General features: G+C 39.9%; 2 protein-coding genes across 4 annotated transcripts in view; one reads left to right on the top strand and one right to left on the bottom strand.

Moving 5' to 3' along the window:
* LOC107313042 overlaps positions 1 to 281 on the bottom strand; it is a 38,940-nt gene extending 38,659 nt beyond the window's left edge. Inside the window, exon 1 of one of the 3 annotated variants that reach the window (XR_001554753.2) lies at positions 88 to 281. Coding sequence is in view for 2 of the 3 variants with exons in the window: in XM_015860951.2 (XP_015716437.1) it covers positions 88 to 256 (169 nt within the window). In the remaining variant the exon portion in view is untranslated. The remainder of the gene's footprint in view (positions 1 to 87) is intronic. The other 2 variants (XM_015860951.2, XM_015860952.2) reach the window with 2 other exon arrangements.
* Positions 282 to 4,982: 4,701 nt separating this feature from the next.
* FGG (fibrinogen gamma chain) lies at positions 4,983 to 10,224 on the top strand. The gene is made up of 10 exons (XM_015861008.2): positions 4,983 to 5,147; positions 5,238 to 5,282; positions 5,723 to 5,906; positions 6,008 to 6,101; positions 7,036 to 7,166; positions 7,689 to 7,822; positions 7,951 to 8,135; positions 8,831 to 9,108; positions 9,449 to 9,615; positions 10,002 to 10,224. The coding sequence occupies exons 1-10, from the start codon at positions 5,061 to 5,063 to the stop codon at positions 10,014 to 10,016; spliced, it is 1,320 nt and encodes a 439-aa protein (XP_015716494.1). The 5' UTR covers positions 4,983 to 5,060; the 3' UTR covers positions 10,017 to 10,224.
* Positions 10,225 to 14,448: the final 4,224 nt, after the last annotated feature.

The following is a 14,448-nucleotide window of genomic DNA, read 5'->3' as shown; positions in this document are numbered from 1 at the left end:
CCCCACTCCCCGCTGGGCCTTGTAGCAGCCGCTTATACAACGGGGCCTCCGGGATCCACCCGGGCCCGGCTCCTTGCGGACACCTACCCGCGGCAGCCGTGTCCCCCCAGAAGCCCGAGGCGCAGCCGATCCGCACCGCGGCGCCCGCCGGAGGCTCATCGCAGCTGCTACGGCGCCGCCGGCTCCAGCGCTGCGAGCGGGGAACCGGCCGCAGCAGCCGCGGCCCGCGGAGCCTCAGCAGCGCGGCGAAGCTCATGGTGGCGGCTGCGGCAACGGGCTGGAGGGCGCCGCCCGGGACTCCGGCTCAGGCCCCGACCTGCTGGGAAGAGCCGGCAGGTGGCGCTGCCTCCCCGCTCTGTAGTTCGTCTCCATTTGGTTTCAAGATGATTTTCTTTAAATCAAGACAAGCCCCGCCACCCTCCCAACCCCCGATCATCCTTTCTTCCTGCCTGCTAACTCACTGTTCCCCCGCTGAAGTAGGTCCAAACCCATGACCACCCTCGCTATCTGTTGCTGGGCTCACTCCTGTTTTAACACCAACTTTTTTGGTGTGTAGGGACAAGCACAATATTCAAGGCACAGGTGAACAGGAGACGCACGACAGCCTATAGTATTTCCTGCTTTGTTCTGTGCTGCCTTTCTTGCAGCTGCAGCCCAGTGTTTGTGGTTTAATACTACCTGAGCACTGATACAAATGTTTCCACTGAGTTTCCTGCCAGTTCCATCAGGAGCAGCAACGCTTGACTCCTTATACATAAGAGATTAGGGTTATTGATAGAACTAGAGGGAATGGTTTTAAGCTGCATCAGAGGAGATTCAGGCTGGACATTAGGAAGTATTACTTTTCGGAAAGAGTAGTCAGGCATTGGAATGCACTGCCCAGGGAGGTGCTGGAGTCACCGACCATGGGATTGTTCAAGAAACGCTTGGATGTGGTGCTGAGGAATATGATTTAGCTGGGAAGTATTGGTAATGGTTGGACTAGATGATCTTGTAGGTCTTTTCCAACCTTGATAATTCTGTGATTCTGTGATAATTGATGAAAGCAGAGGCAAGTCATTCGCATTATCTCTTCTATAGTAGACTTGGGAAGCAATGTCCCGTAATGTTGAGGTTTTGGCCTCTCTGTGATTGCACAGATTGCAGAAAGTGTTGCTCTTTGAGGACGTCAGGTGGCACTGTGTGATTTGGAGTCAAGCTGACAGTCAGCAACAAGTCTGTGTGCAATGCTAACAGAGGTACAAGTTAAAACTTCTCCTTGCTGGTTAAGGGACAAAGCTTAATACAAGTAAATGCCATAGTTCTATTGTGTGGTAAGGACCTACATCCCCTTCCTCTATTGCTTAGTTTACAGATTGTAAGACACATTTTGCTGTCATAAACTGTAAGAAAGAAGATAACGTGGCTTTAGGTTTTACGTTGGAGAAAGATAAAGGTTCTGATTTGTGCGTGAGGCACAGGTGATGTGTAAAGGAAATGTGAGATTAATCCTTCTCCTACCACCATCCTGAATTACTAGCAGGATAGTGCAGACTACATTGTTCCTAAGCAAATAAGCCTGTTCTGTCAGGTTTCCTCTGCCCTCAAGACAGTACAAGCAATGCATTTCACGGGCTACATTTTAATTGTGAAATGTATCACATTTTTGCTATGTGTCTGTTAATGCCACCGCAAATAAGTTCCTCTCCAAAACAAAACTATCGGCGGACACCAACAAATATTTTGGTTTATAAAGGAGGTTCTATTTGTCATTTATTGAGGTTCTGTCCTCTCAACAAATTTCAAAATATTCAGCAAATATTTGAATTTATTACTTATCTTATTCCCACAAATTAGTGAATGCTTTTGTTTAACAAATGGAGTTCACTGCTCTTCCCTTCAAGGTAAAGCATACATTGCAATCTCTCTTTTGCAGATAGTCTAAAAGCCAACCTTTTCTAAGTGTATCAACAGCTGAAAACGGTCCCTGTAAATCAGTAAAGGGAGAGAATTTGCAGTGTTGCACCTAATAATCCTTATTTAAGGCACAAGCTGTTCAGGGCCCAGTGATGATTCTTAACTGATCCCAGCTCATCATCCAGTATGTTTGCTGGATTTTTAGTGCATTGAAGTATTACATCCTGTGCTCTGGAACTTGGAAAAATGTAAAAGCAAGAAAACACAACTATTATTTCTGCATCCATGCTGTGCATGCAGCAAAATAGCTTCTGTATTTTTTTCCAAAGCACTCCAAATGAAACCATACTGTGAATGATATGGATTTCATATTTTTCCTTGCTCAGCTTTCTAGGGAACAGAACTCTTTGCAGCCTCATTTGAACAGAAGCATAGCCCATGTCTGTGCCGATTTCATAAGTGGGAAGAAATAAGAGCCTCTCCCATGCAGAGCATCTGGCAGCCAATATTTGGGGACCCAAATCCTCTAGGCATTTCTGTTCAGGAAGGCTGAAAGAGTACCCAATACACAGAGTGGACTGTTGAATTGGCTAAAAATGTTGCCATTTGACTTTTGCCTATGACTCAAATAGTGAAAGAGAAAGATGACTTTCTGAACCTTTTCCTTTTTTTTTCATTTTCACTTTGCTATTTGTAAAGCAGTTTGTTTCCTAACATACCAGAAGCATAACATAAACACCAGACAGCATTTTAACCATATCTATTCCTCATCATAATTATCACTTGGTCATTAGTTGACCTAGCAAAGAAGCTTGTTAGTAGCATTGCGGTACATATTTGTGATAAGTTGCAAAGCAAAACAGGCTTTTTATTTTCTATATTTACTTCTTGAGGTTTTTAACATTTATTTTTTTGTACGTATTTTTACATTCACGTTTCCATTAAAACAACAACAAAAAGGTGTTGGATCACTGTAGCGTTTCTGAGATTTTATGAACTGAAATTTCATATTAGATTCTTAAGACATGTACATGTAAGTCATACATTTGGAAAATCGTTGTTTTCCAAAGGCAGTCATAAGAACAATCTGCTATTCAGGAACAGATTTACAAATACATGCATATTTCTTCTGTGCTTCTGTGATTTACTGCGAGTAACGGGAAGGCACTGGATAGTTTTCCAGTGGCTGTTTGACAAAAATACTAATTGAATCGAACAAGACACTTTTAAACAAATACTGATTTGGTTTTATCACCCGCTCAAAAAATAAACAGTGAGGAAAAGTTAAACTGAAATTGAGAACACTCCATTCTGCCTTTGTGGTGTTAATCATTCCTCATTTGTTAGCAAATCAGGAAAAAAGCTTACCGGAAAGGAAAAAAAAAGCTGACAACATTGCTAATATATGTCGGGCACACTGAAGGGTAAATCCAGGTCTCTAATACATTTGTTTTGTAAATGGGCCAGCTTTATGCTGCCGGGACTAAATGAGAATATGTTACAAAAGTGAGGAGAGGACTACCCTGACGGTTCATGTTAGAACACTTACTGGTTTTGACCTAATGAAAAGTGGGAAAAAGTCATTTCAAAACCATGCAATGTGAATTAATGGGAAGAAAGAGAAGGGAGCAAAGATATGAAGGGATTCATTACTCAAGGCCACACCATGACCATGTAATCAGCAAAACAAACAAAAAGGTTGTGAGGCTTAAATATTTACATCTTCTGCTAAGAAGTACCAGAGGTTACAACCAAAACTACAACTTGACAGCTCTTATAAGTGCAGCATAAAGATATTTAGTAATGATTAAATAAATTATTTAGATTGATTTCTTCACGAATGTAGATCTATGTGGTGATTTTATGTAAGACAAGAGCCACACTGAAAGTTCATAATGATTCTCTTGTTTTTCAGACCCGATTAGCCAACTATCTACAGCAATTAAGCTTTGTTGTTGTTGTTGTTGTTATGTCAGATACTGGTAACTTCAGCAAAAATTATCGCATTAAGTGCTGAAATTATTTTATCACAGCCCTTGTCACATTTTAATCCTAAAATGTTAGGAATATTTTCTCAAAATTAACTAATATAGCTCTGTGTCAGGGTTGACTGTTGTCATCTTTTCAGAATCCTGAAATTCTTATCTGGGGATGCTGGACAAATTTTACCACGTTCCATGATGAAGTATTCCCTTGAAAGAGTTTCATATCTACGCGGACTATTTTTAGTGACAAAGGAGAAGAGTCTGCTCCATGAAAGAACAAGGGATACCTGAGTTGCATTCTGTCCCAAACACTGTAGTGTTCCCATCTGCCCTGGAGGGTACATTTGTGATTTAACCTGACCCGGTTTCTGGCAGAGTACCAGCGCAAACTTGGAGCCAGTCACTGTCCCTGAAGACAGCATTTTTATCTGCAAATATTCTTTCTAAACTTGTGGTGATTGGAAAGGAAAGATTTGATCCAGGGATGGCATGTTTAGCTCCCAGCAAGGAAGCTTTGATCCAAGTCATTCACACAGACTTCCTAAATTAGAGGGCAGAAAAGATTCATGCTTTCACTGCCTGTGAGAGAGACCATGGGCTGCTTCTCCAGATATTCCACTGCCTGGCATGGCCTTATAACTCTCTCTGCCTGAGTTTTGTCATCTGCCAAATAGGAAGAATGATGTTGAATGCCTTTGAAAAGTATGTTCTGCTTTGTGGAAGGAAGGTATTATACAACCATGAAATAGTGTTTAACTTTAGGCTATGGATAGGTGTTTACATGTAATTAGGTAGTTACCTCTGCTTTTCCCTATGCCAGTTAAGTGACTACTCTGCCTGCCCTCACCCAAAAGCCATGTGCACATTTGCTTATGCTTGAGTTACAGCTTCTGCACACTGTTTTTCACCTTTCTGCCTCCTTTAAGACCTGGCTGTAACAGAGACAAAGCAGATAAGTGGAAAGCGAGTTCTGCAAATGGGAGGAGTAAGAGATGTGTGCAAATTCTGGGAATCCACCTCATCCCCTACTCCACCTCTTCCCGCTACCTCACTGTGCCCGCCCCCATCTCCAACTGCTCCCTTAAACCTCTGCTGCTCTGCTCTGAGGCCAAAGCTGGCAGCCCATAAAGGTGCTGCCTCTGCTGCTGGGGAGAACTGTTTCGGCTGCTGACAGTACAGATGGCACCCAGTGAGATGGGGTTAAAGCTGGGCAGATGGGTGCCTCTGGGATATCTCCTCTCCATTCTTTTCTCCACCAGCATGGCGGTAAGTGAAGGTGCAGAGTGTTAGAAAATGTGTCAGTGCTGAGAATGCTTCTGGAGACAACTCACTGAAAGTGGTCTTGTTTCTTTCCAGTACATTGCTACCAGAGAAAACTGCTGCATACTAGATGAGCGATTTGTAAGTATCAGATCCATTTTCTTTTGCATTAAGAGTCTAGTCAAAGCCTGCCTACGCTACTTAATAACTGCCATTTGTATCTTCTCATTGCATTCTCATTGTAGAACCTCACTGTTTGCTTCAAAGCTCATCAAATGCAATGTGCTTAAACCTTTTCTTGATAGGTAACGGCAAACATTTGCTGAAAAAGGCAGCTACGCTGCTGATAAAAGTGCGTTAAAGACACTACAAGTAACACTGTGTACAAATTTCTTTCTATGTGTGGATATATATAGAGTGAGAAACTACAACCTCTCTACAAATTCTGTAGTACTGCAGACAGAGGCAGTCTATGCAATTTTTTCCCTGCAATCATTTGTACAAATCGTTCTCCTGCCCAAATATTCTGTTGTCCATTTTTGCTACTGAAACATTATCCACTGCTATTCTTTTCTCTTTAGGGTAGCTACTGCCCCACAACTTGTGGCATTGCAGATTTCTTTAACAAATACCGTCTCACTACGGATGGTGAATTGTTAGAAATTGAGAGACTTCTGCAGCAAGCTGTTAACTCTACAGGATCGATAGAATATTTGATTCAACACATCAAAACCATCTATCCTTCAGATAAGCAGACACTACCACGTGAGTATATAAAAATAACTACACTATTGAACAAATTGTCACTGTCTTGTTTTTCTAATTCACCAGACTGCAATAATTTCATACCTTTGTCTCTTCTACAGAATCAATTGAGAGTTTGACTCAAAAGTCTAAGAAAATAATTGAAGAAATTATCAGATATGAAAACACTATTTTGGCTCATGAAAATACTATACAGTAGGTATATTCTACCTGCCATAGCGCTTTATAATCCAAATCATTTTCTTTCTCTTTTACTAACAACAGTTAAGGCTTCCTCAGAAAGGGGTTTTGAGCTAATGTTGACCATTAGATACCGTCGTTAGTAGTTCACTTACAAGACACATAACAGTCATGTGGATCTGAGAGTGCATTCTTGATTCATTGGTGTTATCCATTAATTGTGCAAGTACAAGATAAGATTGTGAGGAAGCCTGGGAATGGTTTTATTTATGTTTCTTTTGCTGCGTTAGATGTTGATAATCTCTTTTTTCATTAGCTATGGAGATTTTATTAATATGAGTTTGTAGAGTGTATGAAATATTTCTACAAACATTTACTCTGACTATTTTTGCTGCATATATCTGAGAAAATCAGCTCAGTTCCATAGGTATAATTCATAAGTTATTATAAACTCAGTGGTGGTCTTCAGTAAACCAACACTGAAAACAGAATTGAAAACATCATTAGCTTTTCTAAAATTTGAGGCTATTTTAATTGCCCTGAATGAAGCAAAATCTCTATTTCTATGGCATTATATCGAATACAATTTAAACATTCTAATCATTGAAGCAGTTAATGTAATTTATGTCAAATTCCATACTTATGGAAGAATGATTTATGATTTGCTAAGGAGAGCAAAGGAAAACATTCCACAGCATCACAATCATGCATTAATTGCTGGTTTCAGTTTTTCTGATTAGAGGCGAGTCAGGTTTTACATGAGATTAAGCACATACATTCCCATTTTGGCTGTTTTAGTCAACTTCACATATCAGTGCTAAGAAGCAACCCTTTTGGGACATATGTAGCAGCATGCTATCTCAGTCAGGCATATATGCAGGTAAAAATGCATTACTGTCAGTAAGAAGCAGCTGAAGAAACAAGCCATTTTTTGTGTCTCTCTCTCCAGACAGTTGACAGATATGCATATAATGAACAGCAACAAGATCACGCAGCTGAAACAGAAGATTGCTCAGCTTGAGTCACACTGTCAGGAACCATGCAAGGATACTGCTGAAATACTGGAGACAACTGGAAGAGGTGCACAAAATGTTTCTTGAATGGTGGAGGTTTGATTTAGTTACAAGCGCTACCAGTTGGCATTGCAGTGATGAGGTTATTGTGACATGAAGGGCCATAGACTTTGTGCAAAGATGTAAGACCGCAAGTTTTAGAATCAATGATTGTATCAATTTTAGGAACATAACTTATGAACACATTCTGTTTATTCACCTGGAAAATTTTAGCTCCAGAAGTGCTGTTTTTGTTGCTGTAGAAATTGGTGCTATGACTGTATTATACATGTAAGTTGCTTAAATTCCATGTTAAATGAACATTCTCATTTTACACAGGTCTTGTGACCTTCAGCATTTTATTCTTTTTATTTTTTTTTTTAATGGCAATGTTATTTAAACTCTTAGACTGAACAACAAACTTGGAAACAATATTTGAATTAACTGAACTTCTTACACTGAGAAAGTTACCATATCAAATGTGAGGATAGAATGTGAGGATACAACTATAGCTAGATTTGTAACAATCCTTTGAATATCTTTGTTTCAGATTGTCAAGATATTGCAAATAAAGGTGCCAGAAAAAGTGGTCTTTACTTCATCAAGCCTCAAAAAGCTAAGCAGTCATTCCTAGTCTACTGTGAGATTGACACGTATGGCAACGGTTGGACAGTATTACAGAGGGTATGTCTCTAGGGTATTATTACCATAAGGAAGTGTATTGCATCAAGTGCTGTTTTCATTTGCTTACCTAAAGAACACAGCATAGTGGGGTTTTTTTTGAGGGTTGGTTTGTTGTTGTTGTTTTACAGAGATTGGATGGGAGTGAGGACTTCCGGAGAAACTGGGTTCAGTACAAGGAAGGATTTGGACATCTGTCTCCAGATGACACCACAGAATTTTGGCTGGGCAATGAAAAGATTCATTTAATAACTACGCAGTCCACTCTGCCATACACCTTACGAATAGAGCTGGAGGACTGGTCCGGCAATAAAGGGTATTTGTTCATGAAGCCTCTGAAAATGGCATCTTAAAGCCTACTGCTTTTTCTAGTAGTTTTAGTTTGTACAGATTTAAAAAAAGCATGGCACTACTAGGTGTGTCAAGATGCATAAGATGCCACGTGGGCTCAATGGTTGGGCTGGGTGATCTTTTAGGTCTTTTCCAACCTTGGTGATTCTATGATTCTATGAACTCACAACTGTGGCAGCAGCCCTCATGTGTACATGTCTGAAGGCCACAAGCCAGAAACCGTAGTTGATTTGGCAGAATAGATCTGTTTCTTCTTTTCAAAGTTTCTTCACTTATGTCTTCAGTCCTCCAGGAGGGCTTACTACCTTTCCTATTTCTTGAGATACCTATTTCTTCCTCCCACCAAGAACTTCCTCATGACACGAGTAAGCCTAAGCTGTAGCAACTTGGGAGATAAACACATATGTAGGTGTATAATGTAGGTCTTCTGTGCATCACTGAAGAACAGTAGAGTCAAAAAATACATCTAATGGTGGATGACAAAAATTGGATATCTGTCACTGAACCAGTGCACAATCATTTAACAATAGTCCTTTTACAAAATTACATGCTAGGATGCTCTAAATCCCTTTTCTGCTGTTCTAATATCTGTGTATATTTCATTTGTGAACATACTAGGAATGCAGCATGCTTATACTCACTATTATCCTCTGTTAATAGCACTGCTGACTATGCGGTATTCAAAGTGGGATCTGAAGAAGACAAGTACAGATTGACCTATGCCTACTTTATTGGTGGTGATGCTGGAGATGCCTTTGATGGCTTTAATTTTGGAGATGATCCAAGTGACAAATCCTTTACCTACCATAATGGCATGCGCTTCAGCACCTACGATAATGACAATGACAAATTTGAGGGCAACTGTGCTGAGCAAGATGGATCTGGATGGTGGATGAACAGATGCCACGCTGGTCACCTCAATGGAAAATATTATATAGGTAAAATATCTTCTAAGTACCTATTTTCACATGGACAAATGTAACCAAGTACACCACATTTCAATGACATTGAGTATATTTTGCCACCTGTTTTTTCCAAAGCTGATGTGGTCCATTCTTTTCAATGACTGTTTATATTAACACCTGTTTATGGCAGTTCTCCAGCCCAGAATGGAATCCTTGGTTCTGATAGAAACAAAGAGAGGGAGAGCAGCACTGTGTGCAGCCTGTTAGTGTGACCAGGGATGCCATAGAGGTGTTGATACCACAACTACAAATGGGATGGTCACATTAATCATGTAGAAACAACTGAATGTTTTTCTCAAATTGATATTTTTAGGTGGTGTGTACTCAGCTAGAGATGGTGACCCAGATTCATATGACAATGGCATTATATGGGCAACATGGCGTGACCGATGGTACTCCATGAAGAAAACTACAATGAAAATCATCCCATTCAACAGACTCTCAATAGATGGACAGCAACACTCAGGAGGCCTCAAGCAGGTTTGATCATTGGACAGAGGAGATATTTAAAATAGCAATAAAATCTGGTTATAATTGCAAGTACAGAGCATGGACAGCTGAAATGTTATGCCTACTGCATCTTAGAGGCATCAGCTTTGTTTACCATTTTGTCACAGAAATATTTGCGTTTTGATTTTAGTTATACCTTCCTCTTCATTGTTTCTCTTAACAAATAGATAAGTAGATCATCCCAGGACTAAAAATAATTCTTTGTCTTCATTTGTTTTAATTGCTGAATTTTAAATTTCCAATTAGTATAATTATGCGTAAACACTATCAACATATAATTATCAAGTCTTATGTTCTTCATCTTTCCTTAGAAGAACACTGAAATACTGTCTTTTTTTCTTCTTTTTCTGTTGCAGGTTGGAGACTCATAAAGGGACAATTTAGTAAAGATTGATCTGAAAACAAATCTTTTATTTGTGTGACACTGAACTTATCTCACCTTCCTCAGTTTGGACATCAGTGTTGTAAGATATCATTGACTATAAAATGCCCAACGGTTTTCCTTGAGCAGTGCTTACCGCTTTATATGGTTATTTTTTTCTGTACACATCCCCAATAAATTTTTGATTATTACAGAAAGGCTGAGCTTGCTATTTGTGTTCTACTGTTAACCAAACACAACACACTAAACACTGTGACTGCTGGAAGGGTACTCTGATCAAATCTGGTTCAGTTATTCTTTCTCTTTATTCAGAAGTGTGAGTTGGAGCTATTTCTCCATAAAACATGGTTAGCTTTCAACAGCCTTCACTTTGTTTTCTGATGAAATTGTCAATTTGTGACACAGATCAAAGTACACAGCAACTTGAAAGGGATCTAGTTTACTGCTGAAGCCACTTAAGCAAGCATACCACAGGTTAGGAAGTATACTATCAGTGACAAAGATATTTTACTCCAAAGCATGCATATTGGTTTCTCAAATATTATTCAGAATACATGTTTGGCTTCCTATATAGCACATAGTACTACAGTGTACAAGGATTACACCTGAATACTACGTTCATTAACTTCTTATTTTAATGTTTTCAGCATCATTTTCAGACCAAAAAATAAAATAAAATTGTAGTGTTAATTATGTTTTACTTCCATTTGCTTTTGCTATGTGTGGTAATAATTTTCCAGTGATCCACGCTGACAGCACAGATCAATAAAAGCAGGGTTTGAGATGCTGTCTGAACATAATCACTCAGAATGTTTGATGAGTATTTATGGGTAAGAGGTTTAGAAAATCATATTGCTTTTATGGACACATTTATCAACAAAATATATGTATAGAGAGAGCTAGAATAGTATTTACACGTGTCAAGCTTATTTATAAAGAAATGCACTCTAGTCCTTATTTTTAGCTACCACTGAATAACGAGGAGTTCACCTGGCATTTCTCAATAGCACATTTAAATGGCTTTTTTAGAGATGAGGAAACATTACATGAATAAGATGGACCTCAAAGGCCATTTATGCCACCTTGACACTTTTCCTGCTGAGGTGAGCAGGTTTATGTCTAGTTTGATGCCGAGCTGCTTTTCCTGAGTCTGAATGTCCACATCACAACAAGCTGCTATCCACTTACTGCGTATACTGAAGTTGTTTTGAGTGGCCAAGCCATTTTCACTTTCTGTTTTCAGTTTAACCCCAACTATGACAGGACTTTAAAAGTTGTTTTATTTATATACGTACAACATGGGATTAAGAAGTTTTCCTTTCCACTCTGGTACTTTGATCTCTGAATCCACATTTCTCAAGGTCTGAACAGTTCCCCCACTCTTTTTGTTGCAATGCCTTATTTGATGAGAATCTGCTGTAAAAGCAAATATTCCAATGGTGTGATCTGGCATTTTATGGATTGCTAATCAGAACTAAGACTGACTCATTCTTTCATCTGGTTTGCTGATTGGTGTTCTGAGGACTCACAAATAATTTTGAGCAGGGCTTATGACAGGGTCTGCCAGACACTGCAGTTATATTCTCTGGGCCTTGAAAGAAGACCATCAATTTCAGAGATCTTTTCTACTGCTTCCAACTGTGGAACTATCAGAAAGGGACATGAACAGATCTTCTGTTTCTTCTGTCTCTTGGAGAGAAATTAATACTTTCATGTTTTGTGGGGTTGTTTGTTAGTTTTTGTCTGTATTTTTGTTTGAGAAGTGAATATATTGTGTTTTGACTTAATGCCTCTACTTTGTATTCTGAAAGGTTCTATTTCTCTTTCCTAAATGTCTAAAATTGCAGAAGGCCTTCACAGCATAGCCTACATAATATAGCACAGCACTTTATATTTAGGCAAATCTATCCCACTCTGAGTTTATAAGATTTCATCACAGGACTTGGGTGCTATCTACATTGCCTTCCTTTCATACCTTATGCTTGCTGTCACCCTTCCTGTTTGTCAAACACCACTGTAGCATAAAGCATACGAACTGGGAGCAGAAATATTTTCCTTTTGGCCCTGCTGGAGCAGGAGTTGGACCAGATGGATCCAAAGGTCTCTTCCTACCTCATCCATTCTGGGATTCTGTCATTCTGGCTCACATTCTGGGCACACAAATCAAGCCTAACTCCCAGACTCCCCAACTATTGCTGTGGCAACCTGCCAAGAGTAGGGTAGCCAAACAGTAAACTGCACTTCTGTCCTTTGATCGTGAATTAAAGGTAAATCCAAAGTTTATCTAGCTCTTAGCCTGTAACCTTTACAAACAAACACACCGAGAAGTGACTGGATGATTGCAACAAGAAAGCAAAGGTACAGGCTGAAGGTCAGGCACAGGTTCAGCCATGAACTGGAAAGTCTGAGAAGCTCCTCCTCTACCTCAGCTTCATACAGCAATCCCCTTTACATGAAGCAGGAAAGCCCTGATAGTTAACATAATCCTTATGGTCAGTTGCTAGCTTTTTCCAGTTCCTGCACCTGGTGACTGAGTTTTACTTGGACCAGAGCTTAAGATTTTCATGACTGAAGGTCATCAGAGGGCCCTCTCAGCCCCTCAGGCATCTTAGAACTGGCTGCTCCAGAGCCCCTGTGTTAAGCAGAGAACTAGAGCTGGTGTCAGTGGTGTCTGCACTTACAGGGTACTCCAAAGTCTGAGAGTACCAAAATGGATCCCAAAAGCTACTAACTACTTTAGAACTTAGCCTTCTCACCAGGCTTCTGCAGCTGTGAAACAAGTAAAGTAGTGCCCTACGAATAAACAGTAGGCACTGGAATAATTGAGTAATGAGCACAGTAAGAAAATCTTTGACATTTTAAACAGTTGGCAGAGAACACCACACAGATTTCAGCAGCACTGTCCATGTTAAATGTGACCAGGAAGAGGGCACGTTTAGCAGGAGCACCCCAGGTGACACAACAGTACGGCAGACTACGTGACTGTACACACAAGGAGGGCACATAGGGATTGTATGTGCAGTTCTTGTGCTCCTGAGAACAGAAGGCATAAGGCTGTGATCTTCAAGCAGAGACTTTGATGTCAACTGCATAAGCCAAATTATAGCTCATTAGAGCAAACGGGACACTGTCTGTGGAAACTGGCAGATGTTGTATATAGCTCATTTAAATCTATTCTTTTAAATAACTCATCACAGTCCTGCAATTCTTCCTCTTGTTGTGATCTTTTCACCCTATAAGCATTTTATTGTTGTCTGAGCTTTTTATGATTCTTTAAGATTGTTATAATTCTTTCACAGCACCATTACAAAAGAGTGAACAAAACTGCACAGGACTCGGACTGGGAAGGCATCTTCAGTCTTGCTGCTGAGATTAGCAGTGGACTATGTATGTGTGCCATTGAACTAATGCACACAATCATAAAAATAACACTTTTACAAAATTACATGCTAGGATAGCTTAGAATGGCAGTGGAGCATTTATGTGCGTAACTTTTGTCTGCTTTGAGTTCAGGAGCTTCCTTATGGACAGAACAGACATGGCTGGCTGATCCTCAGACAGTAAAGATAATGTGGAGTCTGCTCAGACCTGGGTTGCTGAAGTTAGCTGAGCTCTTCTGCTTCTGAAATGAGAAGAATTTTGTTATTTTGTTGTATTGTGGTATTAGTGGCACTGCACAGAATTCAACAGAACACTTCACAAAAGGAGCTGCAGGAAATTAAGATCAACAAAAAACTTTCTTTCCAAGTATGCACGGGTAAGATTTTGCCTTAAATATAACAGAAACCTCCAGTCATACAAATGATGGTGTAGGTGTAAATCAGTGACTTAAATCAACGTAGCACCATCCTATCGATCTGCTCTGTTCCTTGTAACTTGAGAATACAACTCACTGTTAGTGTTGTTTACATGAGTTCCGTTCTAATTTAAGAGGGTTTACGGAGACAAGAGAAGCATGCAATGCAAAGCCAGACATGGGAGGAAACAAAAGGTAGTACACTAGTACTTGCTTCCGAAGGCCCAATGGTTTTCATGAGCATGGAGCTTCAAAGAAAGGGCAATGCCTTTTTTTTTTTTCAAATATCAACTGCCTGATTGTATTCGCTAAATTCCCGCCACACAACATGTGTTTTCCATTAGTTAAGTATTGCTGGCTCCTGCTAGGACCCACATACACCCTAGATGAACAACAATTTACAAGAAATCAAGCTTGAAGCTGATATGCTTTTTTTTTTCTTTCCTGGAATACATGGTGTTGCCCTCATGGTGGTGCTGTACAAATTTATCTGGAGCAAATAACACCAGAAACTTGTGCAAGAGGCCTTATGTAATCGACTCAGGACATTTGACATGTTTTGTCTCCAAACAGAAGGGAGAATAATGATTAATCTCTGCTCTTCAGCAAGGTTTAAATTGCATCA

Source organism: Coturnix japonica, chromosome 4 (genome assembly GCF_001577835.2).
Source record: "Coturnix japonica isolate 7356 chromosome 4, Coturnix japonica 2.1, whole genome shotgun sequence".
Classification (NCBI taxonomy): domain Eukaryota; kingdom Metazoa; phylum Chordata; class Aves; order Galliformes; family Phasianidae; genus Coturnix; species Coturnix japonica.
The sequence above is the reverse complement of the archived record's forward strand: the minus strand, read 5'-3'. Positions and strand labels throughout refer to the sequence as shown.